At 48.3% G+C, this 24,471-nt stretch overlaps 1 protein-coding gene across 5 annotated transcripts in view; it reads right to left on the bottom strand.

The window, feature by feature from the left end:
- Window positions 1-24,471, bottom strand: part of uggt2 (UDP-glucose glycoprotein glucosyltransferase 2) — a 625,263-nt gene that overhangs the window by 19,815 nt on the left and 580,977 nt on the right. For all 5 annotated transcript variants that reach the window (XM_038817830.1, XM_038817832.1, XM_038817829.1 and 2 more), the window contains 2 exons: window positions 10,236-10,418; window positions 2,016-2,176 (listed from right to left, as the gene is read on the bottom strand). In XM_038817830.1, the coding sequence (XP_038673758.1) occupies window positions 2,016-2,176; window positions 10,236-10,418 (344 nt within the window). The remainder of the gene's footprint in view (window positions 1-2,015; window positions 2,177-10,235; window positions 10,419-24,471) is intronic.

The raw sequence follows: 24,471 nt of genomic DNA, 5'->3' as shown, positions 1-24,471 counted from the left end.
GAGCCATATCTATGTTCAGTGTCCTAGGCTGCACTCCCTTTTCAGTTTTTTAACAACGTTGCTGTTAAAGTTCTGTTTGCACTTCAGCCTCACGCTCCTGATCTATGGACACCCAGTGCATAGAAGGGTGGGGAAGGGAAGGATCTCCTTGTGAACCTGTTCCTGGGCCTGACAAAACCAACCATTAACAGGTCCAGGCAGCAGGCAACCGAGGGGGACATCTGACTGGACTGTCTGCCCCTCTTCAGCAGCTTCATTAGCGGCCGGGTGTCCCTGGAAAGTGAGCATAGATACATAGAACAGTACAGCACAGAACAGGCCCTTCGGCCCTCGATGTTGTGCCGAGGAATGATCACCCCACTCAAGTCAACGTATCCACCCTATACCCGTAACCCAACAAACCACCCCCCCCCCCCCCCCCCCCCCCCCCACCCACTAGGAGTGGCCCCTTTTAATTTGTCCCTTGGTTAATTTCTGTTAATCTATTCAGTTGTAATGCCCAATAACATAAAAGGCAACTAGGCATGGGTAATAAATACTAATCTCACCAAAGATTGAAAAAAAAAGCAAATACTTCTGTTTTCGGTGTAATATTCACCAGGTAATAAAATGTAGCAAACGACAGATATTAAGATGATTTTTAATCAGTTTTCGGAGGCAGACAAAGTCTGTTACAGGTAGAGTACTTCAAATCTGGAAACTATGGCACCAAGTCTGTGCTGGATTTTGGAATGTCGTGGAGTTGTAACTGAAAAGCATTTGTTTTTTATTTATGCAAGATTGCACAGTGCTCCTTAATAACTCCCTTTGAACTGACATTGGCCAGCTGAAAGAACACAACCAGTGCACATGGAACGTAAAAGCTTTTGGGAGTCAATTGCAATGCTTGTATTTAAGCCCATAAGAGTAGCACAGTGGTTACCACTGTGGCTTAACAGCGCCAGGGTCCCAGGTTCGATTCCCGGCTGGGTCGCTGTCTGTGCGGAGTCTGCATGTTCTCCCCGTGTCTGTGTGGGTTTCCTCCGGGTGCTCCGGTTTCCTCCCACTAGTCCTGAAAGACGTGCTGTTAGGTAATTTGGACATTCTGAATTCTCCCTCTGTGTACCCGAACAGGTGGCGTCTGGGGGCTTTTCACAGTAACTTCATTGCAATGTAAGCCTACTTGTGACAATAAAGATTATTATTATTGTTATTTGGGAGGCCTTAATGTCATCAAAACTCAACACTGTAGCAAGATGTTCTGATCCCAAGTACAGTGCTAAATATTTTACCTGCCTGGATCTTCCAATGCCAGAATTTTACACTCCAGCACCCTGACAGGTTCTGAGGTGGGGTGGAGGAGTGTAAAATTGCAGGAACACCACCTTTGCCCCAGTTAAGGCTCTTTTAAGTGCCTTTTCCGCAGCTTAAATTTTTAGGCCGACGGGCAGATGATAGATCGGTGGGGAAAATCTAAAACTAAGTTTGATCTCGGTTGGAAGGGCAGGTCCAGTTCTTCCTTAGCTGGGGGTGCCCTCCAGACCTAACTCACCGCCCAATTCATCCTGATTGTCACAGTGGGGCCCCCACCAAGCCTTCCCTAACAACCCCCCTCTCCCCCCACCCCGGCCTCTGCCTGTTCTCCATAGACAGCACAGGCCCTTCGCCCCACGATCTTGTGCCGACCATTTATCCTAATGTAAGATCAACCTAACCCACAGCCCTTCAATTTACTGCTGTCCATGTGCCTGTCCAAGAGTCGCTAAAATGTCCCGAATGACTCTGACTCCTCCACCTCTGCTGGCAGTGCTGGCGAGTTCAACCCTCTCTGCCACATCTACACTGGGTCAGGTGAGTCAAGGTTCACTGGAGCATGGGAAACATCAGGCGCATGAAGCCAATCTGTACTCGGTAACTCCCCAAACTTTTCAGAGCTAAGGCATGTGGGGTGAAGGTTGGTGCGTGGGAATAAATGTCTGGTTTTGGATCTGCAGATTGCCAGAATTGAGAAACTACCTTTATTGTTATGATTATACCTTATGTGATACTTTCTGCCTCCCAAATGTGAGGCCCAGTATCCTGAGTTCCAGAAACGGTAACCATCCATTTCTTTACGACTGTCACAGAACGGCGTGTATCCATAGGGTGCACCATCTAAATCCAAATCAAGGAGTTCTTTTAAATCAGTTCTCACAATCTAAAGGAAAGAATACAAGTAATATTTAATACTATTAACCACTTCATTAAATAAACAATTTTAACGACTTTTTTTGAGAAGATTTTTTTTGGAAATGTTTTTTATTGAGTTTTTATATTTTATATCCAACAAATTATAAATTATACATAATCAGGAAAACAGCGCAAAAACCAACATGTACATTTACAAGCGGGCATCTTCATAACAACTGTGGCCGTGACCCCCACATTTAACCGGCGTAGGCAGCAGGGTAGCATGGTGGTTAGCATAAATGCTTCACAGCTCCAGGGTCCCAGGTTCGATTCCCGGCTGGGTCACTGTCTGTGTGGAGTCTGCACGTCCTCCCCCTGTGTGCGTGGGTTTCCTCCGGGTGCTCCGGTTTCCTCCCACAGTCCAAAGATGTGCGGGTTAGGTGGATTGGCCATGCTAAATTGCCCGTAGTGTCCTAATAAAAGTAGGGTTAAGGGAGAGGTTGTTGGGTTACGGGTATAGGGTGGATACGTGGGTTTGAGTATGGGCTCCTCGAGTATTTGGTCGGTGAAGGATGGGATTGCGGATGTGACTAGAGCTCAGACGGGTGTCGCTGCGTCGCTCATCTATCCTCACCCACTCTGCTCCCGGTTCCTTGACCTATCCCCGTACCCTTTTTGACTGCCGCCCAGTGGTAGAACTGCAGGTTCGGAAGGGACAGGCTTCCCACACTCCTCCTTTGCAGGGTTTTATTTTGGATTCTCGGTCACTCTCCCCCCCCCCCCCCCCCCCTACACCATCCTAATACACACACACACAAACACCATAACTTGTCAACTGTGTTGAAAAATGCCTTGGGGATGTAGATTGGGAGGGATCTGAATAGGAAGAGGAACCTGGGCAGAACGTTTATTTTGATTGTATCCTCCCCGAGAGGGAGAGTGGGAGTGAGCCTCACCTCAGCAGGTCCTTTTTGGCTTCCTCCAACAGACTTATCAGATTCCATTTATGGATCCGTGTCTAGTCGTGGGCTATTTGGATCCCCAGGTAGCAGAATTGGTCAGGGCCAGTTTAAACAACAGTCCCTCCAGCCTTGCCCCTTCCCCCACAGGGAAGACCTCACTCTTACTCAGGTTAAGCTTGCAGCCTGAGAATGCTCCGAGCTCCTTCAGGAGTTTTATTATCCTTTCCATGCTGGTCTGTGGGTTTGAGATGTAGAGGAGCAAGTCATCCGCATAGAGTGAGATTCTAAGCTCCCTGTCTCCCTTGGATACCTCTCCACACTTTTGCTGCTCTAAGGGCGATCGCCAGTGGCTCGATTGCCAGAGCATACACTAGCGGGTACAGCGGGTATCCTTGCCTCATGCCTCTGTGCAGCCTGATGTGGTGTTGGTCTGTGCGCTCACCATGGGAGCACTGTACAGCAGTTTCACCCAGGAGGTGAATTCTGGCCCAAGCCGTTTCAATACCTCTATGAGGTACATTCATTCAAAGAGCTTTTCTGCATCCAGGGAGATGGTGTTGGTTTAGCTCACAAGGTTAAATTGCTGGCTTTTAAAGCAGACCAAGCAGGCTAGCAGCACGGTTCGATTCCCGTACCAGCCTCCCCGGACAGGCGCCGGAATGTGGCGACTATGGGCTTTTCACAGTAACTTCATTGAAGCCTACTCGTGACAATAAGCGATTTTCATTCATTTTTCATTTAATTTCTCTCCCCTATGAAGTCATTAACACGTCCAGCAGGCACCTGATTTTCGATGTTAGCTGTCTGCCCTTGACAAAGCCCCTTTTTGCTGCTCTACGACTACTGTTGGCACGTAGCTATCCGGCCGCCTCGCCAGGGCCTTCTCCAGGATCTTTGCGTTCTCTTTAAGGAGTGAGATGGGCATGTAGGACCTTTGTCCTTTTTGTGTATTATACAGAATACGACAGTGCAGAAGAGGCCTTTCGGCCCATCGAGTCTGCACCGACGCATGAAAGACCCTGACCTTCTCACCTAATCTCACTTTCCAGCACTGGGCCAATAGTCTTGAATGTTATGGTGTGCCAAGTACTCATCCAGATACTTTTTAAAGGATGTCAGGCATCCCGCCTCTACCACCCTCCCAGGCAGTGCATTCCAGACCGTCACCACTCTGGGTAAAAATTTGTTTCCTCAAATCCCCCCTAAACCTCCCATCCCTTCTTAACTGACTTTTCAAATAACGGGAACAGCTGCTCCCTATCCACGCTGTCCATGCCTTCATAATCATGCACACCGCAATCAGGTCACCCCTCCGTCTTCTCTGCTCCAGAGAGAACAACCCAAGCCTATCCAACTTCTCTTTATAACTTAAATGTTCAATCCCAGGCAACATTCTGGTGAATCTTCTCTGCACCCCGTCCAGTGCAATTACATTCTTCCTCTAATGTGATGACCAGAATTGCACACAGCTGCGGCCTCACCAACGTTCTCTTCAGCTCCATCATTACCTCCCCGCTTTTGTAATCTATGCCCTGATTGATGAAACCGAGTGTTCCGTATGCCATTTTCACCACCCTATTAACCTGCCCTTCTGCCTTCAGAGATCTATGGACAAACACACCAAGGTCCCTTTGTTCTTCGGAACTTCCCAGTATCAGACCTTTCATAGTATACTTCCTTGTTAAATTACTCCGTCCAAAGTGTGTCACCTCACACTTTTCAGGATTAAATTCCATCTGCTATTTATCAGCCCAGTTGACCATCCCGTCCATATCTTCCTGTAACTCAAGACACTCCACCTCACTGTTAACCACCCAGCCAATCTTTGCATCATCAGCAAACTTACTAATCCTACTCCCTACATGGCCATCTATGTCATTTATATAAATGACAAACAATAGGGGGCCTAGTACGGATCCCTGTAGTACGCCAGTGGTCACTGGCTTCTGGACTCTGAAGCAGCCATCTAACATGTTATCTAAACTCTGTTTCCTACCGCGAAGCAAGTTATTAATTCACTTTATCAAATCATCCTGTATCCCATGTGCAATGACTTCTTCATAAGTCTCCCATGTGGGAACTTGTCAAAGGCTTTGCTTTTAAATCCATGTAAACTACATCAACTGAATGACCCTCACCTATTGGTTTCATGCTCAAAAAATTCAATCAAATTTGTTAGGCCTGATCTCCCTCTGACAAAGCCATGCTGATTATATCTGATCAAACCTTGCCTCTCCAAATGGAGATCGATTCTCTCCTTCAGAATCTTCTCCAAAAGTTTCCCAACCACTGACATGAAACTCACTGATCTGTCGTTCCCTGGCTTGTCTCTACAACTTTTCTGAAATAGTGGGACCACATTAACTGATCTCTAGTCCTCTGGCACCTCCCCTGTCACCAGAGAGGAATTAAACATTTGGTTCCGAGCTCCGGCAATCTCCTCCCTCACCTCCCACAGCAGTTTGGGATGCAATTGAAATGAAATGAAATGAAAATCGCTTATTGTCACAAGTAGGCTTCAAATGAAGTTACTGTGAAAAGCCCCTAGTTGCCACATTCTGGCGCCTGTTCGGTGGGGCTGGTACAGGAATTCATCCCGACCAGGAGATTTGTCCACTTTTAAGCCCACCAATATCTCCAATACCTTGTCACTCCCAATGACAATTTGCTCAAGAACCTAAAAATCTCTCTCCCAGAGTTCTGCCACTACCTGCTCAGTCTCCTGGCTGATGAAAGATGTGAAATGCATTCAACAACCTACCAATGTCCTTTGGCTTCACCCACAGATTTCTCGCTTGGCCCTGAATGGGCCCTACTCTTTCCCTACTTATCCTCTTCCCATTGATATACTTATAGAATATCTTGGGATTTACCAGCCAGAGCTTTCTCGTATCCCCTCTTTGCTCTCCTAATTGATTTCTTAAGCTGTGTCCTGCACTTTCTGTACTCCACTAATGGCTCTGCAGACTTGCTTTCCCTATATTTGTTGAAGGCCTCCTTCTCATTGTATCCTGAATGCCTCTTGTCATCCATGGTTCTCTGGGTTTGTTACTCCTTCCTGTTACCATAGAGGGAACATACCGTCCCACTTGTATAGGTATCAGTGATATTGAGGCTTGGGCTAGTGTTGGTGGCAGGGTACCCCTTATTTAGCGAGTCTGTGAACATCAACCAAGTTAGAAGAAATAGTCAACATTATATATCATGGAAGAAGTTTAAAAAATCTAAACTCTGTAAACACATCAGGTCAGATGTTCAAAGTTTTTCTAAGTGCCATGTCACAACATCTTTAATAATAGCTTCCAATGTTTCCACTGCCGCAGATGTTCAGCTAACTGGCCGAGGGCTTTCGGTTTTCCTCTCTTTTTGAATAAAGGGGTCACATTTGCTATTTTCCAATCTGATGGCACCTTCTCAAATCCAGGGAATTTTAGAAAATTAAAAGCAATGCATCAATTCTTTTATGTGTCACTTCTTTTTCAGACCCTAGGATCAAGTCCATTAATTTTGTAGGTCCCATTTCCCTGATGATTGCAATTTTCAACCCTCCCCCGAGGTCAGATCCCCCCGCCCCCTCCCAGGACCGGCCCCGCACACTTACCTGCCAGGTCCCTCCGTGCATGAGGTGAGTAATTCACGCCGGTGGGACTGGCTAAAACTTTACGGCCATCGGCCCACTGGGGCCTGGCGAATCGCCGGGGGCGCTGTCAATGGCCCCCGACCAGCGTGGCGGGAATTCCGCTGGCCCCTGGGAAACGGCACCGGAGAAGAGGGCAACCGGCATCGGGGGGCGGGGGGATTTGCGCGCCCCGCCCCGGGGATTCTCCGACCCAGCGCAGGATCAGAGAATCCCGGCCCGGATGTTTCCCTGGGACGGGTTGGCACAGGACTTGTGTCTACTTGAGGTTGGTCTGAGATTGATTCTTTGGTATGCTTTGACGAAGACCTGAAGCATTGCTTGGAGATTCTCTTCTGAAAGTGCTGCGATGGCATTGTTGGCCACATACGGAAGATCCATTAGCGATGTCAATGTCATTTTCTTCTTGGATTTCACTTGGTTGAGATCGAAATGTTTTCCGTCCATCCTGTTGATGACGTCCACTCCACTGGGAAGCTTGTTTTTTTTTTCTTTTTTGTTATAAATTTAGAATTCCCAATTATTATTTTTTCCAATTAAGGGGCAATTTAGCGTGGCCAATCCACCTAATCTGCACATCTTTGGGTTGTGGGGGTGAAACTCACGCAGACACGGGGAGAATGTGCAAACTCCACACGGACAGTGACCCAGGGCCGGGATTCAAATCCAGTTCCTCAATTCCTCAGTCCCAGTGCTATCCATTGCACCACATGCCGCCCTGGGAAGCTTGTTCTGGACAAGGTGAAGGATGGTGGTGATGAAGATGGAGGAAATGTTGGGGTGATGACATATCACTGCTTGACTTCAGTCTTGCCTTTGAAGGTTGCTCCTGTCTTATTTCCGCCAGTGAAGACTGTCGCCGACATCTTGTTGACATCTGAGGAAGTTGATGAATTTCTCTGGACAGTCGGCATTTGACAAGGTCTTCAGAATCAGAATCACAGAATAATGTAGTGCAGAAGAGGCCCTTCGGCCCATCGAGTCTGCACCAACGCATGAAAAACCCCTGACCTCCCTACCCAATCACATTTGCCAGCATAGTATCATAGAATTTACAATGCAGGAGGCCGCCATTTGTCCCACTGAGTCTGCACCAGCCCTTGGAAAGAGCACCCTACCTAAGCCCACAATTCCACCCTATCCCAACCCAATAGTTTTGGACACTAAGGAGCAATTTAGCGTGCCCAATCCACCTAACCTGCACATCTTTGGACTGTGAGAGGAAACCGAAGCACCCGGAGGAAACCCGTGCAGACACGGGTAGAATGTGCAGACTCCGCACAGACAGCGATCCAAGCCGTGAATCGTACCTGGGACCCTGGAGCTGTGAAGCAACTGTGCTAACCACTGTGCTACCAAGTCGCACTTGACCTTTAATGTTATGACGTGCTAACTGCTCATCCAGGTAAAAAGATTTCCTCAAATCCCCCTACGCTCAATTGACTGAGCCAAAAACCTTGGTCAGATCAATGAAGGTCATGTAGATGTTGCTCCTGGCTTCTTTTGAAGTTATCGAGCAGTAAAAATCAAGTACATTGTTCCACAATTTGATTGGACGCCACAATGGCTTTCTAGAAGGATTTTTTCAGAGACTGGGAGAAGGCAGCTTGTGAGGATTCGAGCGATGATCTTCCTAGCAATGGAGAGTCGGGAGATTCCTCGGTAGTTCCCCCAGTATGCTTTGTCTCCTTTCCTGAAGATGGTGGCAATGATGGCATTCCTGAGATCGGCAGGGATTTATTCTCTTCTCCCAGATTCTTAGGAACAGGCAATGGAAATGACCAGTGATCCCTTCTCCTCCAAGTTTGAAAATCTTTGCTGGAATCCCGTCCATTCCTGCAGCTTTTCCATTCTTCATATATTTTACGGAGGCTTCGACTTGGTTGGAGTTCAAGATCCTCTTTGATGAGGAGGTGGAGGATTTTCTCGAAACACATCCTCATCTACGATTGTATCAGAGTGTGCAGTTCTTTGAAGTATTCTCCCCATTGAAGATTGAGGTTTTCTCTGTCTCTCAAAAGCGTACTGTGCTCTGCTCCGGTCTGAAGCCTAGGGTGTTGGGTCCATATATTGCCTTGGTAGCACTGAAGTCTGTGTCCTCTATAGTGAAGATTGCTGCTAAAATACCTATTTAATTCATCTGCCATTTCTTTATTTTCCATTACTAATTGTTTATGAGGAAAGGTTGAGGGAGCTAGGGCTTTTCTCTTTGGAGCGGAGGAGGATGAGAGACGACTTAATAGAGGTTTATAAGATGATGAGGGGGATAGATAGAGTGGATGTTCAGAGACTATTTCCTCGGGTGGATGTAGCTGTTACAAGGGGGCATAACTATAAGGTTCAGGGTGGGAGATGTAGGAGGGATATCAGAAAGTGGTTAGGGTGTGGAATGGACTGCTTGCTGTGATAGTGGAGTCGGACACTTTAGGAACTTTCAAGCAGTTATTGGATAGGCACATGGAGCACACCAGAATGACAGAGAGTGGGATAGCTTGATCTTGGTTTCGGACAATGCTCGGCACAGCATCGAGGGCCGAAGGGCCTGTTCCGTGCTGTATTGTTCTATGTTCTACACTCACTTTCTATAAGGTCAACAGTCATGTTGTTAACTCCTTTTGTTTTTAAGTATCTATAGAAACTCTAAAAATGTCCAGAAATGTGCAGGTTAGGTGGGTTAGCCATGATTAATGTGCAGGGTTACGGGGATAGGGTGGAGGAGTGGGCTGAGGTGGGGTGCAGAGGGTCGATGCAGATTCAATGGCCAAATGGCCTCCCTCTGCACTGTAGGGATTCTATGATTCTAAATGGGGCTGGTTTAGCACACTGGGCTAAATCACTGGCTTTTAAAGCAGACCAAGGCAGGCCAGCAGCACGATTCAATTCCCGTACCAGCCTCCCCGAACAGGCGCCGGAATGTGGCGACTAGGGGCTTTTCACAGTAACTTCATTGAAGCCTACTCGTGACAATAAGCGATAATTTAATTTAATTTAATTTAAATATCCGTCTTTATATTTCTTGCTAGTTTTGTCTTGAACTCTAAATTGTTCCTCCTTGGTAATTCCTACCACAAGGGCTGTGGATACTTAGTCACTGAGTTTATTCAAGCTTGAAAAGGGATGTTTAAATTTAGCTTTAAGATCAGGATGGTCTTTTTGCCAGGGTGTTTAGACCCTGCCCCTCCAGCTGGCTGCATGATACACACCAGCAGTTTGAAATTGCAGACTGTTACATCAGGCGAGAAAAGGAATCTGTGAAGCCAGTGAGTTTCACACAGCTTTTCTTATCTGATCCAACACTCTGCAATTTTGTACCCAATGTTATTTAATGGAGCAGGCTTCTACACCTGCAACTATTGCCATGTTCAAATATATTCCAGTCAAAACTCCCATCTTCTGATATTCTTGTTACGCAGGCAGATTATGTTCACTGGACAATCAAGAAATATTTTGGCTGGAAGCCATACCACTATTCAAAAAAACACACTTACCTGGTCAGCATCAACAAAGATGATTTTGTTAACTGCTAATGGGAAGAGGACGTCTAGAAAAAGGATCTTGTAGCCCCAAATAATCCTCTGTTTCTCTGTTTGCTGATGGAGCCACCGAGGCCACTTGTACTGTACTAACTCATACTGGAATCCATATTCATTTGCCATTTCTGGAATGAACTCCTAGGTGAGGGAATCAAAGTTGTCAAGCAAGTCTTTCCTTCTATAAAACAGTATCCAGAACACAAAAAAGGATGTAACATAAGAATAACAAGAAACAACTTTAGTTTGTGAGTAGCTACTCCAATCAGTGTAATTTTTACCTACTAGCGTAAGGTTTTCATACAAAATGTGGTTAACTAAACCAAACATAATGAAATACTGTTACCATAGATGCCAGTATTGGAAGCCTCCAAATATCATTCCAAAATTGGGAGGCTGATTGAGACACCGAGTACAAAATGTGAAAATATGAGAAAAAACATGACACTGGCACTTCATACTAAATTAATATTGATTAAATTACTTGTACAAAATGCTTTTTTTAAAAAGAGTTTTTATTGGAATTTGTGCACTTAATCTCAAAGCTTCTACCCCCCTTCCTATCTGCTCCCCATTAGTTAGTTGCTGCTTGCAAACAAGTCTGCAAAGAGGTTTAAGAACTTCTTCCATCTGTCGTGGAATCTCTCCTCAGACCCCCTTATCGAGATTTTTATTTTTTCTAGTTTCAGGAACTCGGCCAAGTCTGAGAGCCACTCCAAGTCCTGGTTAGCACTGCCGACTTCCAGTCTAGTAATCTCCGGCTGGCGACAAGGGAGGCAAAGGCCAGGGCGTCCCCTCCCCTCCCTGCTCAGACCTCTGGATGTTCGGACACGCTGAAGACCTCTACAGATGGGCACAGCTCCATCTTGACCCCCACAACCCTGGACAGGGCCTCGAAAAAGGCAATCCAGAACTGCCCGAGTCTGGGGCATGACCAGAACATGTGGGTGTGGTTGGCCCTGACACTGCTTGCACTTATCCTCCACCTCTGGGAAGAACCCACTCATGCGTGTCTAAGTGAGCTGCGCTCTGGGAACCTCTGAGGAGGTGGAGTTGATCCTGTGCAGCGCCTTGATCCAGAGTCCTCCCCCTATCTCCATGCCCAGCTCCTCCTCCAACTTCAGTCTGGTCTCGTCCAGTGGAGTCATAAGAACATAAGAATTGGGAGCAGGAGTAGGCCATATGGCCCCTCAAGCCTGCTGCGACATTCAATTAGATTATGGCTCATCTTTTGTGGACTCAGCTCCACTTTCCGGCCTGACCTTTTGCATGATTGCCTGTAGATGTCGCCACATTTGTCGTTCCTTAACCAGTCCAGCCCTACTATTGTTTCTAGAAATGTGTGTCTGGGTTTCGGGGAATATTTTTGTCTGCTTGAAGAGGAAGTCACGCATCTGCTGGTCCTGAGCTCCTTAGTGTGGCCACTATCACCCTGCTTCTGGAGTGTGTGCGCGCATGTGTGGTTTGGGGGGGGGGAGGGGGGGGGGGGGAGTGGTGCGGTGGCCAGCGCTCAGAGAGATGTCCCCATGCACGAGGCCTCTTCCATTCGGACCCAATCCACCTCCAGCTCCCTTTGCCATCCCCTCATCCTCTCCATGTTTGCCGCCCAGTTTCAGAAAAGGAGTTTCGGTAGGGCCAGGCCTCCCACATGTGGCCCTCGCTGTAAGATGGTCTTGTGTATCCTAAGGACATTTCCCCCCACACCAACACAAAGGTCGTGATTAACTTGTCGAACCTGATGAAGAACGATTTGGGGATGAAGAACGGGAGTGATCTGAATACGAAGTGGAGCCTAGGCAGCACGTTCATTATGACATCTGTACCCTTCCGGCGAGTGAAAGAGGGAGTGAGTCCCATCTTTGCAGGTCCCTCTTCCCCTCCTCCACGAGGCAGGAGAAATTCCATATGTGGAGCCTCATCCAGGCGTGGGTCACTTGGGACACTCGGTACCTGAACCTGCTACTTTAAACGGCAGTTCTTCCAGCTCTGCTCCTCCCTCTCGCGGGTTTATTGGGAAGATTTCACTCTTTTCCAGGTTGAGCTAATGACCTGAGAAGGAACCAAACTCCCTAAGGAGTCCTATTATCTTTCCCATGTTGGTCAAGGGGCTGGACACGTAGAGGAGCAGATGATCCGCGGAGAGCGAGACCCTATGCTCTCTGTCCCCTCTCCGAATGCCCGTCTACCACTTTGTTGATCTAAGGGCAATGGCAAGTGGTTCGATTGCCACTACAAACAGGAGTGAGGATAGCTCACACCCGGCTTCGTTCCCCAGTGCAGCTGGAATTATTCGGAGATGGTGGTGTTCGTCCATACGCTCGCCGTACAGGAGCTTCACCCACGCTGTGAATCCCAAACCCAAGCACCTCCATGCGGTACCTCCATTCTAACCAATCAAAGGCTTTCTCAGCGTCCAGGATGACGATCACCTCTGGTGTCCTCTCCCGATGCGGTCATTATTACATTCAGCGGGCGGTGTTGTTCATTGTTAGTTGTCTCCCCTTGACAAACCCGGTCTGATATTCCGCCATCGCCTCTGGCAGGCAGCTCTCCAGGCGAGAGAGATGGGTCTGCATCATCCACATTCTGTCTTTGTCCTTTTTGGGGATCAATGAGATAGAGGCCTGGGCAGCGTGGGCAGCAGGCCTCCCTTCGACAGTGAATCATTGCAAATCTCCTGCAAGTGTGGGGCCTGTGCTGCTGAAAATGTTTTGTAAAAGTTTACCAGGAACCAATCCATTTCCGGAGCTTTCCCTGAATACATGGAATTAATGCATTTCATGATTTTAAGACCATAAGACATAGGAGCAGAATTAGGACATTCGACCCATCGAGTCTGCTCCGCCATTCAATCATGGCTGATATTTTTCTCATCCCCATTCTCCTGCCTTCTTCCCACAACCTCTGACATGCCCAGATCCCCACTCTAGCGGTGCTTCCAGCCCTTGTTTCCTGTCTCCCCCATCAAAGGTATATCCAGTCTGTCGAGGAACCGAGTCCTCTCCTGGAGATTCGAAGGGTATAGCCTCCGGTAAAAGTTTGGAAAGGCTTTGTTAATCTCGCTTGGGTCTGGTACCATCCTGCCATTTCAGTCACTGACTTGCACTGTCGCTTTTGCAATAGCTTTCTATCTTAGCTGGTGTGCCAGTATGCGGCTGGCCTTGTCTCCATGTTTGTTGGAAGGCCCCGCAGTGCCTGACGGAGCTGGTGGACTGCCTTCCTTGTGGAGAGGAGATCAAATTTCCTGTCCGCCAGCAGTTCCATGGAGTTGATCAGCCGCTGCTTGGCTGCCCTTTCGTTCCTGTCCCTCAGGCTATGGGCAGGATCTTCCGTTGCACCGATGGCACATCCACACCCGGGGATTTCCTGGCAGCGTGGGACTGCCCGCAATGGGAAACCCCATTGGCCAGCTGGCAGGACGGAGAATCCTGCTGCCTGTGGGGGCCGCACCAGAAAACGGGTGTGGCAGGACGGAGAATCCTGCCCACAGATTTTGCCCCGATTGCAGATTTGGGAGAGAGAGGCCCACTGTGGTTCCCACTCTGTGCAATCCTCTTTATGGGATCCTTGTATTCTTCCCTCCACACAAACGCAATGATCAGTTTCTCTAGTGAGTTGAAAAAGATCCTCGAGATGGAGATCAGGATACAAAGATCAAAGAAAAATTACAGCACAGGAACACGCCCTTCGGCCCTCCAAGCCTGTGCCAATACAGCTCCTCTATTTAAAACTGTCGCCTATTTTCTAAAGATCTGTATCCCTCTGCTCCCTGCCCATTCATGTATCTGTCTAGATACGTCTTAAATGATGCTCTCGTGCCCGCCTCTACCACCTTTGCCGGCAATGCATTACAGGCACCCACCACCCTCTGCGTAAAGAACTTTCCACGTATATCTCCCTTAAACTTTCCCCCTCTCACCTTGAACTCGTGACCCTTAGTAATTGAGTCCCCCACTCTGGGAAAAGCTTCTTGCTATCCACCCTGTCTATACCTCTCATGATTTTGTAGACCTCAATCTCCGTCTTTCTAATGAAAATAATCCTAATCTACTCAAACTCTCTTCATAGCTAGCGCCCTCCATACCAGGCAACATCCTGGTGAACCTCCTCTGCACCTTCTCCATAGCATGCACATCCTTTTGGTAATGTGGCGACCAGAACTGTACACAGTATTCCAAATGTGGCCGAACCAAAGTATTATACAAATGCAACATGACCTGCCAACTCTTGTACTCAATACCCCTTCCGATGAAGGAAAGCATGCCGTATGCCTTCCTGACCACTCTATCGACCTCCGCAGCCACCTTCAGGGTACAATTTCCTGAACACCCAGATCGCTCTGTACATCAATTTTTCCCCAGGGCTTTTTCATTTACCATATAGTTCGCTCTTGAATTGGATCTTCCAAAATGCATCACCTCTCATCTGCCTGGATTGAACTCCATCTGCCATTCCTCTGCCCAACTCTCCAATCTATCTATATTCTGCTGCATTCCCTTTCACTATCTGCTACTCCACCAATCTTGGTGTCATCTGCAAACTTGCTAATCAGACCCACCGATACCTTCGTCCAGAATATTTACGAGGGTAGAGCAGTTGATATGGTGTATATGGATTTCAGTAAAGCGTTTGATAAGGTTCCCCACAGTCGGCTATTGCAGAAAATACGGAGGCTGGGGATTGAGGGTGATTTAGAGATGTGGATCAGAAATTGGCTAGTTGAAAGAAGACAGAGGGTGGTAGTTGATGGCAAATGTTCAGAATGGAGTTCAGTTACGAGTGGCGTACCACAAGGATCTGTTCTGGGGCCGTTGCTGTTTGTCATTTTTATAAATGACCTAGAGGAGGGCACAGAAGGTTGGGTGAGTAAATTTGCAGACGACACTAAAGTCGGTGGAGTTGTAGACAGTGTGGAAGGATGTTGCAGGTTACAGAGGGACATAGATAAGCTGCAGAGCTGGGCTGAGAGGTGGCAAATGGAGTTTAATGTAGAGAAGTGTGAGGTGATTCACTTTGGAAAGAAAAACAGGAATGCGGAATATTTGGCTAATGGTAAAATTCTTGGCAGTGTGGATGAGCAGAGGGATCTCGGTGTCCATGTACATAGATCCCTGAAAGTTGCCACCCAGGTTGATAGGGTTGTGAAGAAGGCCTATGGTGTGTTGGCCTTTATTGGTAGCGGGATTGAGTTCCGGAGCCATGAGGTCATGTTGCAGCTGTACAAAACTCTGGTACGGCCGCATTTGGAGTATTGCGTACAGTTCTGGTCGCCTCATTATAGGAAGGACGTGGAAGCTTTGGAACGGGTGCAGAGGAGATTTACCAGGATGTTGCCTGGTATGGAGGGAAAATCTTATGAGGAAAGGCTGATGGACTTGAGGTTGTTCTCGTTAGAGAGAAGAAGGTTAAGAGGTGACTTAATAGAGGCACACAAAATGATCAGAGGGTTAGATAGGGTGGACAGTGAGAGCCTTCTCCCGCGGATGGAGGTGGCTAGCATGAGGGGACATAGCCTTAAATTGAGGGGTAATAGATATAGGACAGACGTCAGAGGTAGGTTTTTTACGCAAAGAATGGTAAGGCCGTGGAATGCCCTACCTGTAACAGTAGTGAACTCGCCAACATTGAGGGCATTTAAAAGTTTATTGGATAAGCATATGGATGATAATGGCATAGTGTAGGTTAGATGGCCTTTAGTTTTTGACTTCCCATGTCGGTGCAACATCGTGGGCCGAAGGGCCTGTACTGCGCTGTATCGTTCTATATCACAAACAACAGTGGTCCCAGCACGGATCCCTGTGTAACACTACTGGTCACATTTCTCCATTTTGAGAAACTCGCTTCCACTACCACTCTCTGTCTCCTGTTGCCCAGCCAATTCTTTATCCATCTAGCTAGTACACCCTGGACCCCATGAGACTTCACTTTCTCCATCAGCCTACCATGGGGAACCTTATCAAATGCCTTACTGAAGTCCATGTATATGACATCTACAGCCCTTCCCTTATCAATCAACTTTGTCACTTCCTCAAAGAATTTTATTAAGTTGGTAAGACATGACCTTCCCTGCACAAAACCACGTTGCCTATCACTGATAAGCCCATTTTCTTCCAAATGGGAATAGATCCTATCCCTCAGTATCTTCTCCAGCAGCTTCCCTCATACTGACGTCAGACTCACCGGTCAATAATTACCTGGATTATCCCTGCTACCCTTCTTAAACAAGGGGACAACATTAGCAATTCTCCAGTCCTCCGGTACCTCACCCGTGTTCAAGGATGCTGCAAAGATATCTGTTAAGGGCCCAGCCATTTCCTCTCTCACTTCCCTCAGTAACCTGGGATAGATCCCATCTGGACCTGGGGACTTGTCCACCTTATTGCCTTTTAGAAAACCCAACACTCCTCCCTCCCTCCTTTTGCCGACTTGACCTAGAGTAATCAAACATTTATCCCTAACCTCAACATCCGTCATGTCCCTCTCCTCGGTGAACCCTGATGCAAAGTACTCGTTAAGGATTTCACCATTTTCTCTGACTCCACGCATAACTTTACTCCTTTGTCCATTGTTCCCTAATCTTGCCATTTCTATCCCTCATTTTCACAGGGACATGTCTGTCCTGCACTCTAATCAACCTCTCTTTAAAAGCCTCTCACATATCAAATGTGGATTTACCTTCAAACAGCTGCTCCAAATCCACTAGTTTCTGCCGAATTTTGGTGTAGTTTAGCACTATTTCTTTAGGACCACTCTCGTCTTTGTCCATGAGTATTCTAAAACTTACGGAATTGTGATCACTATTCCCAAAGTAATCCCCGACTGAAACTTCAACCACCTGGTCGGGCTCATTGCCCAACACTAGGTCCAGTATGGCCCCTTCCCGAGTTGGACTATTTACATACTGCTCTAGAAAACCCTCCTGGATGCTCCAAACAAATTCTGCTCCATCTAGACCTCTGACACTAAGTGTATCCCAGTCAATGTTGGGAAACTTAAAATCTCCTATCACCACCACCCTGTTGCTCCTACATCTTTCCATAATCTGTTTACATATTTGTACCTCTATCTCAATCTCTCTGTTGGAAGGTCTGTAGTACAGCCCAAACATTGTTACCGCAACCTTCCTATTTCTGAGCTCTGCCCACATCACCTCATCCATGATTGGAAGTAAACATTGGTTTCAATAGACTTACAACTGCGCCTGCCTGCGACCAGAAGAACTGAGGGCAGGCTCACACGGCTGCAGCACTTTATACTTCCGGTAGTGGGAGGGGCAATGGGCGGAGCAGAGGGTGGAGCCCTGTACAAGCTCATCTCCCCCTGTGGGAAGAGCTGCGCAACGGCTCACAGACAGAGCCCACAAGTCACAATACAGTGTGAATTACATTCACCACATTCACCCCCTGTAAAAAAATCAAGTCCGGCGGCGGTGACGGATCTACAACTTGAGCCGGTCCGGTGGCCGAGTCGTCCTTTGGGATCGACGGAGCACCGGGGTTGCAGCCTCTTCGGGTGGCTGGGTGGTGACGGTCGGTGTGGATATGGGGGTGGACTCCGGGGGTGTTTCGGTCCGAGCTCCGTTCTTGTGACGGTCGCAGGGGGGTGCAGGAAACCTGCGTGGGTGCACAAGGCGTGGGGGGTTGGGTGGGGTGTAGTGTGAGGGGTACTTCGGCGGTGGTGGTGGATCCTGGAGGCGCCAGGTCCCGGAGGGAAACGGTGTCCTGACGGCCGTCGGGGTATTCAATAAAGGCATAGTGTGGGTTTGAGTGAAGCAGCAGTAGAGACTAGTGGGTCCGTTTTGTGTGCCCGGACGTGCTTCCGGAGGAGAACCGGGCCCGGTGTCCTCAACCAAGATGGGAGCAAAGCCCCCATGGTAGCGCCCCCTAGGGGAAACAAATAGTCGTTCGTGAGGGATCTGGTTAGTGGCAGTGCACAGGAGGGACCTAATTGCATGGAGTGCGTCGGGGAGGACCTCCTTCCAGTGGGAGGTCAGGAGATTCCTGGACCGGAGGGTCAGTAGGACAGTCTTCCAGACCGTCGCGTTCTCCCTCTCCACCTGCCCGTTACCCCTGGGGTTATAGCTGGTAGTACTGCTCGAGGCGATGCCCTTGTTGACCAGGCACTGACGCAGCTCGTCGCTCATGAAGGACGAACCCCTGTCGCTGTGTACGTAGCTGGGGAAACCGAACAGGGTGAAGACACTGTGCAGGGCTCTGGTGACTGCGTGGGAGGTCATATTGGGGCACGGGATGGCAAAGGGGAAGCGGGAGAATTCGTCTATGACGTTGAGGAAGTACACATTTCGATTGGTCGAGGGGAGTGGCCCTTTGAAATCGATGCTCAGGCGTTCAAAGGGCCGGGAAGCCTTTACCAGGTGGGCCTTGTCTGGTCTATAGAAGTGCGGTTTGCACGCCGCGCAGATCGGGTAATCCCTGGTGATGACTTTTACCTCCTCAGTGGAGAAAGGCAGATTTCGGGCTTTGATGTAGTGGGCGAGCCGGGTGACCCCCGGGTGGCAGAGGTCGTTATGGATAGTCTTTAGGCGGTCGTCTTGCGCGCTGGCGCATGTGCCGCGGGACAGGGCATCTGGGGGCTCGTTGAGCTTCCCTGGTCGATATATGATGTCATAATTATAGGTGGAGAGTTCGATCCTCCACCTCAAGATTTTATCATTTTTTATTTTGCCCCTTTGCGAGTTGTCGAACATGAAGGCAACCGATCTTTGGTCGGTGATGAGGGTAAACCTCCTACCTGCGAGGTAGTGCCTCCAGTGCCGTACGGCTTCCACAATGACTTGAGCTTTTTCGACTGAGGGCAGCACGGTAGCATGGTGGTTAGCATAAATGCTTCACAGCTCCAGGGTCCCAGGTTCGATTCCCGGCTGGGTCACTGTCTGTGCGGAGTCTGCACGTCCTCCCCGTGTGTGCGTGGGTTTCCTCCGGGTGCTCCGGTTTCCTCCCACAGTCCAAAGATGTGCGGGTTAGGTGGATTGGCCATGCTAAATTGCCCGTAGTGTCCTAAACAAAAGTAAGGTTAAGGGGGGGGGGGTTGTTGGGTTACGGGTATAGGGTGGATACGTGGGTTTGAGTAGGGTGATCATTGCTCGGCACAACATCGAGGGCCGAAGAGCCTGTTCTGTGCTGTACTGTTCTATGTTCTATGAGTGTTGAAGTTCCGAAGCGGAGCGGGTTCGGGAAAAGAAGGCGACTGGTCTCCCTGCCTGATTCAGAGTGGCGGCGAGAGCGACCTCTGAGGTGTCGCCCTCCACCTGAAAGGGGACGGATTCATCCACCGCCCGCATGGCAGCTTTGGCGATGTTCTCTTTGGTGCAGTTGAAGGCCTGGCGGGCCTCTGCTGACTGTGGGAAGAGTATGGTCTTAAATAGTGGGCGGGCTTTGTCTGCACACTGGGGGACCCACTGGGCGTAATAAGAGAAGAATCCCAGGCACCTCTTGAGGGCCCTGGGACAATGAGGGAGAGGGAGTTGTAAGACCATCAATTCACTCGGAACACGATTGGAAGTAAACAGTGGTTTTAATAGACTTACAACTGAGCCTCCCTGCGACCAGAAGAACTGAGGGTAGGCTCACACGGCTGCAGCACTTTATACTTCCGGTACTGGGAGGGACCATGGGCGGAGCCGAGGGTGGAGCCCTGTACAAGCTCATCTCCCGCTGTGGGTAGAGCTGCGCAACGGCTCACAGACAGAGCCCACAGGGACACAATACACTAGTGTGAATACAGAGCCCACAAGGACACAATACAATACAGTGTGAATTACATTCACCACACCCCGCTTTGTTGCAACTTTTTCCAGTTCTTTGATTGTATTCTCTTGTGCTTCCAGTCACCTCTCTGCCTTGTCTTGGGCCACTTACATGGTCGCCAGAGCTTCCGCAACCACACCCCTGACCGCAGCTTGGATATCTGATTTTGTCTCTTCCCGATGTTCTCTCAATTCTCTTGTGAGAAACATCCTTCAGCAATCCTCTGGTGGGGGCGGGGGGGCAGCCCTGCCGTGGCGGGCTGATATTCCGCTCTAGTGAGGCCCAAGCTTTGCTGCCTCGTGCGTTGGTCAGCTCGCCCGTTTGTTTCTCTAAGCTATTTCCACTCCGAGTTTCCACAGGGCTTCTGGAGGAGCTGCTATTTGCCATTTTCCTCTCGTAGTGTTGCTGGTAGAGGTGTGGGGATGTTTTACCATGGTGTTAGCGGGTGAAAAGAGCCTATTTTTCAGTTTGTGGGAGGAGAGCCACCTGATGTGCGACTTCTCAGCGAATCCCTGTTACCGGAAGTCCCGTATAAAATACTTTTAACCGCAATAAAATAATTTAAAAATCCGTCAGAAATTAATTTTCTTCAGTATACGTGAAAATGTACTCTGAGTCACGATGGCATCATTGTAAGGATCTCTCTCTGGGTCGGTTTCAGATTCCTTCCCCCATCACAAATCATCTTCCTTGCTGTCCATTGAATTGGATACTCTGCATTTTTTGAATCAGCTCATGACAATTTGCGCACTACTTACATTGCATGATTTGACAATGAAACCGCTCAAAACATCAAGTGCTCATATTTCCAGTCATTGTGAAGATTCTTTCTCCATCAGCCATCCACCTGTTCCATTCAACTTGATCATAATCCTCGAATGGCTTATTCAGGCAGACAGTTAAAGGCCGAGTGATGGACAAAAAACCCCGAGTATCTGCAATGTTATTTCTTCGTAGGTGCCTCTTGATTTCTTCATGTGGGATTTGAACATGTCCCAGACTAAAAAGCTGAGTTCTTTATTTAGGTGTTCACAAGTTCAGGCCAGTGGCTAATTTCTGTTCTCATCTGGTCTTGGGCATCTTCTTCACGATGGATTTATGCTTCTTCCATTTTTGCATCAGTTTTTAACTGACGCTAATTTGCGCAGCACAGTTGTTTTAATTTTTTTTTTAATTTATGGGATATGGGCGTCGCTGGCGAGGCCAGAATTTATTGCCCATCCCTAATTTACCTTAAGGTGAAGGTGAGCTGACTTCTTAAATCACTGCAGTCCATGTGGCAAAGGTAGACCACGGTGCTGTAAGGGAGGGAGTTCCATAATTTTGGCTCAGTGAAGTCATGGCGATACATTTCAAAATCAATATGGTGAGTGACTTAAAAACAAATTTCCAGGTGTTCCCATGAGTGTGCTGCCCCTTGCCCTTCTAGATGTTAACAGATGTGGGTTTGGAAGGTGCTGCGTGCGGAGTCCTGGTGAGTTGCTGCAGTGCACCTTGTAGATGATACCCAGTAGCAACCGTGTGTGTCGGTGGTGGAGGGAGTGAATGCATGTGGAAGGGGGAGCAATCAAGCAGGCTGCTTTGGCCTGGATGCTGTCAAACGTCTTGAATGTTGTTGGAGCTACACTCACCCAGGTAGGTGGAGCATAGTCCATCACACTCCTGACTTGTACAGTAAGAAGTCTGACAACACCAGGTTAAAGTTCAACAGGTTTGTTTCGAATCATCAGCTTTCGGAGCACTGCTCCTTCCTCAGGTGAATGAAGAGGTGGATTCCAGAAACATATATATAGACAAAGTCAAAGATGCAATACGATACTTTGAATGCGAGTCTTTGCAGGTAATTAAGTCTACCGGTCCAGACGGAATAACTGGAGAGAGGGATTATCACAGGTTAAAGATATGTGAATTGTCTCAAGCCAGGATAGTTGGTAGGATTTTGCAAGCCCAGACCAGATGGTGGGTGGTGAATGTAATGCTTTATGAATCCAAGGTCCAAGATCCAAGGCTGAATTCCCTTGACTGCTGAAGTGTTCCCCGACTGGAAGGGAACATTCCTACCTGGTGATTGTCGCACGATGCCCGTTCATCCGTTGTCGCAGCGTCTGCATGGTCTCGCTAATGTGCCATGCTTCGGGACATCCTTTCCTGCAGCCCACGGATAACCTCGTGACTTCTCCAGCTTCCACCCTAAACACATTAAAGAAGCTATCCCCTATGGACAAGCGCTCTGTATACACAGGATCTGCTCAGACGAGGAGAAGTGTAACAGACAGCTACAGACGTTAAAAGATGCCCTCGTACGAATGGGATATGGCGCTCAACTCATCGATCGACAGTTCCAATGCGCCACAGCAAAAAACCGCAGCAACCTCCTCAGAAGACAAACACGGGACCCTTTGTCGTTCAGTACTGTCCCGGAGCGGAGAAACTACGACATCGTCTTCGCAGCCTTCAACACATCATCGATGAAGATGAACATCTTGCCAAGGTCATCCCCGCACCCCCACTACTTGCCTTCAAACAACCGCGCAACCTCAAACAAGTCATTGTTTGCAGCAAGCTACCCAGCCTTCAGAACGGCGACCACGACACCACACAACACTATGGCAATCTTTGCAAGACGTGCCAGATCATCGACATGGGTACCACCATTACACTTGAGAACACCACTCACCAGGTACGTGGTACATACTTGTGTGACTCGACTAACGTAGTCCACCTCATACGCTGCAGGAAAGGATGTCCCAAAGCGTGGTACATTGGCGAGACCATACAGACGCTGCGACAATGGATGAATGGACATTGTGCTACAATTGCCAGGCAGGAATGTTCCCTTCCAGTCGGGGAACACTTCAGCAGTCAAGGGCATTCAGCCTCTGAAGTTTGTAAATGTTCTCCAAGGCGGCCTTCAGGACGCACGACAACACAGAATCGGCGAACAGAAATTTATAGCCAAGTTCTGCACACAAGTATGGCCTCAACCGGGAACTTGGATTCATGTCGCATTACATTCACCCCCCCACCATCAGGCCTGGGCTTGCGAAATCCTACCAACTGTCCTGGCTAGAGACAATTCACATCTCTTTAACCTGTGATAATCCCTCTCTCCAGTTATTCCGTCTGGACCGGTAGACTTAATTACCTGCAAAGACTCGCATTCAAAGTATCGTATTGCATCTTTGACTTTGTTTCTGGAATCCACCTCTTCATTCACCTGAGGAAGGAGCAGTGCTTCGAAAGCTGGTGATTTGAAACAAACCTGTTGGACTTTAACCTGGTGTTGTCAGACTTTTACTGTGCTCACCCCAGCCCAACACCAGCATCTCCACATCCTGATTTGTGATAGGCTTTGGGAAGACAGGAGGTGAGTTACTCAATGCAGGATTCCTAACTCTGACCTGGTTCTTGTTGCCACAGTATTTATATGGCTAGTCCAGTTCAGCTTCTGGTTAAAGGTAACCCCCCAGGGGCAATTCAACAATGGTAATGCTATTGAATGTCAAAGGACGATGGTTAGATTCCCTCTTGTTGAAGATGGTCATTACCTGGCACAAATGTAACTTGCCATTTGTCAGTCCAAGCCTGGATATTGTCCACGTCTTGCTGCATTTGGACATGGACTGCTTTAGTATCTGAGGAGTCGTGAATGGTGCTGAACATTGTGCAATCTTGAGCAAACATTCCCATTTCTGACCTAATGATGGAAAGAAGCTCATTGATGAAGCACTGAAGATGGTTGAGTTTAGGATTCTACCCCGAGGAACTGTAGCAGTGAATTCCTGGAGCTGAGATGATGGTCACCCAACCACCTTTGTGCCAGGTGTGACTCTAGCTAGCAGAACCCCCCACGTCCCATTCCCATTGACTCCAGTTTTGCTCGGGCTCCTTAATCCCACATTTGGTCAAATGCGGCATTGATGTCAAGGGCAGTCACTTTCCCCTCACCTCTGGCATTCAGCTCTTGTGTCCATGTTTGAACCAAGGCTGTAATGAGGTCAGGAACTGAGTGATCCTGGTGGAACCTAAACTGAGCGTCAATGAGCAGGTTATTGCTGAATAAGTGCTGCTTGATAGCATTGTCGACGACCACTTCTATCACTTTACTGATGATGGAGAGCAGACTAATAGGGTGGTAATTGGCTGGGTTAGATTTGATCTACTTTTTCTGTTCATGACACATAATTTTTCAAATTGCTGTGCTGGAACAGCTTGGCGAGGCAAATTCTGGAGGACAAATTCTCAATACTATTGCCGGAATATTGTCAGCACCCATAGCCTTTGCAGTACCCAGTGCCTTCAACCATTTCTTGATATCGAAGTGAATCGAATTGGCTGAAGACTGACATCTGTGATGCTGGGCACCTCTGGAGGGGGCCCAGATGGATCATCCACTCGGCACCTCTGGCTGAAGATTGTAGTCTTAT

The sequence above is a fragment of the Scyliorhinus canicula genome, chromosome 14, assembly GCF_902713615.1.
Source record: "Scyliorhinus canicula chromosome 14, sScyCan1.1, whole genome shotgun sequence".
Taxonomy (NCBI): Eukaryota; Metazoa; Chordata; class Chondrichthyes; order Carcharhiniformes; family Scyliorhinidae; genus Scyliorhinus; species Scyliorhinus canicula.
This window is presented reverse-complemented; position numbering and strand designations above follow the sequence as displayed.